The following is a 2054-nucleotide window of genomic DNA, read 5'->3' as shown; positions in this document are numbered from 1 at the left end:
CTAATATTACTAATAAATTTGTTTCCATAAGCAACCAAGTGAATAAACTGTGAATAACATATTATGACTTCCACATTACTCAGAAGAAACCAACAAGGATGGTAGGAATTATCCACTGGTAAGTGGCACTTCCACGGTCAAGCATATGGGTTAAACCTCCATATAAGGAGTATTCATTTCATAGAATGAATGCTTCCTTGCAGATTAATTATTTCTAACCTACATTTTCTCCACTCGCCTGAAATAATGCAGCAAAATAACAGTATTACTGAGTTCATACTGTTAGGATTGACCCAAGATCCTATGAAAAAGAAAGTGGTATTTGTAATCTTCTTCATTTTATATGTGGGAGCGCTGGCAGGAAATTTGCTTATTATCGTGACCATCAAGTCTAGCAGGACACTTGGGAGCCCCATGTACTTTTTCCTATTTTATTTGTCCCTTGCTGATTCCTGCTTTTCAACTTCCACAGCCCCCAGACTAATTGTGGATTCGCTCTCTGCAAAAAATATCATTACTTACAATGAGTGCATGACTCAAGTCTTTGCACTGCATTTCTTTGGCTGCATGGAGATCTTTGTCGTCATCTTCATGGCTGTTGACCGCTATGTGGCAATCTGTAAGCCCTTACACTACCCAACCATCATGAGCCGGCGGGTCTGCACCATCCTAATTGTTTTGGCATGGATTGGATCTTTTATCCATTCTATAGCCCAGATTATCCTGGCTTTGAGATTGCCCTTCTGTGGACCCAATTTGATTGATCATTACTGCTGTGATTTGCAGCCCTTGCTGAAACTTGCTTGCATGGACACTTATGTGATCAACCTACTGTTGGTGTCTAATAGTGGGGCCATTTGCTCAAGCAGTTTTGTGATTCTGATGATCTCCTACATTGTCATCTTGCATTCCCTGCGAAACCACAGTGCGGAAGGGAGGAAAAAAGCTCTCTCTACTTGCACTTCTCACATCATTGTAGTAGTCTTATGCTTTGGTCCATGCATATTCATATATACACGGCCTCCAACCACCTACTTCATGGACAAGATGGTAACTGTATTTTATACTATTGGGACACCTTTTCTCAACCCACTGATTTATGCACTAAGGAATGCGGAAGTGAAAAATGCCATGAAAAAGCTATGGCATATCAAAATTACCTCAGAAAGCAGAAGATGAATTGAAGACTTTGGTTGATTGCTTAATCAACTTAATTACTCAGGATGTCTCTTTGCATATTTGGACAGTGCTACCAAATTGGGGCTTAGTTTTACTAGTTTCATCCTATTGTTAAAAAAATTAAAATATATTGGTATAGAGCAGCAGTCTCTATAACAATCCAAAATGTAGACATTGCTATTATCCTCATTTTATAGATGAGGAAACAGAAAGGGGGAAGTATCATAAAATTATACTGAAGGTCACATCAGAATCCTCATGATTTCTCAGACCACACTCTTAAACGTTGTGATACAGTGCCAGACAATGATGACAGAAAGAAGATTATAACAGCTACCGTTTATTGAACTAGGTTTTATGCTGGACCACATATAATATCTATCTATCTATCTATCTATCATCTATCTATTACAATATGAATATATTATAATATATATATTAGAATACTATCTATGGCATACATATACATGTTAAATTATTTTATATGTGTACTCTATATCATAATAATATAGAGTTAGATATAATTTTATTTCTATTAATTCATTATAACTAAATTCTAAGGAGGTTTCATTAATAACATTGTACAATCTTAATTATCATAGTTGAGGATAAGATGTCCACTCTAATATTCTGGTATGTAACTACTTTAGGACATAAAAGTGATGTCCATTAACCACTAAGAGGTAGGTGAAGAATATAATACCTTGTTTAATTTTTTTCTTGTAGTCTTCAGAATCATTTTATTGCTCATGTCACTCATCTTATGTTAGACAATTTGATGACCCAGGACATCTGGGTGACTTAGTGATTGAGCATTTGCCTTGGCTCAGGGCATGATCCTCAGGTCCCAGGATGGAGTCTCACATTGGACTTTC

General features: G+C 36.6%; 1 protein-coding gene across 1 annotated transcript; it reads left to right on the top strand.

The window, feature by feature from the left end:
• The first annotated feature begins 246 nt into the window (after window positions 1-246).
• On the top strand, window positions 247-1179 carry LOC129500504 (olfactory receptor 4C11-like). The gene has a single exon (XM_055314691.1). The coding sequence runs from the start codon at window positions 247-249 to the stop codon at window positions 1177-1179; it is 933 nt and encodes a 310-aa protein (XP_055170666.1).
• Window positions 1180-2054: the final 875 nt, after the last annotated feature.

This window comes from Nyctereutes procyonoides, unplaced genomic scaffold, assembly GCF_905146905.1.
Source record: "Nyctereutes procyonoides isolate TBG_1078 unplaced genomic scaffold, NYPRO_anot_genome, whole genome shotgun sequence".
NCBI classification, from domain to species: Eukaryota; Metazoa; Chordata; class Mammalia; order Carnivora; family Canidae; genus Nyctereutes; species Nyctereutes procyonoides.
Note: the sequence above shows the minus strand (reverse complement) of the source record. Positions and strands in the feature narration are given on the sequence as shown.

Coding starts and splice junctions, on each gene's coding strand:
- LOC129500504 (XM_055314691.1), top strand. CDS start 247: ATGCAGCAAAATAACAGTATTACTGAGTTCATACTGTTAGGATTGACC.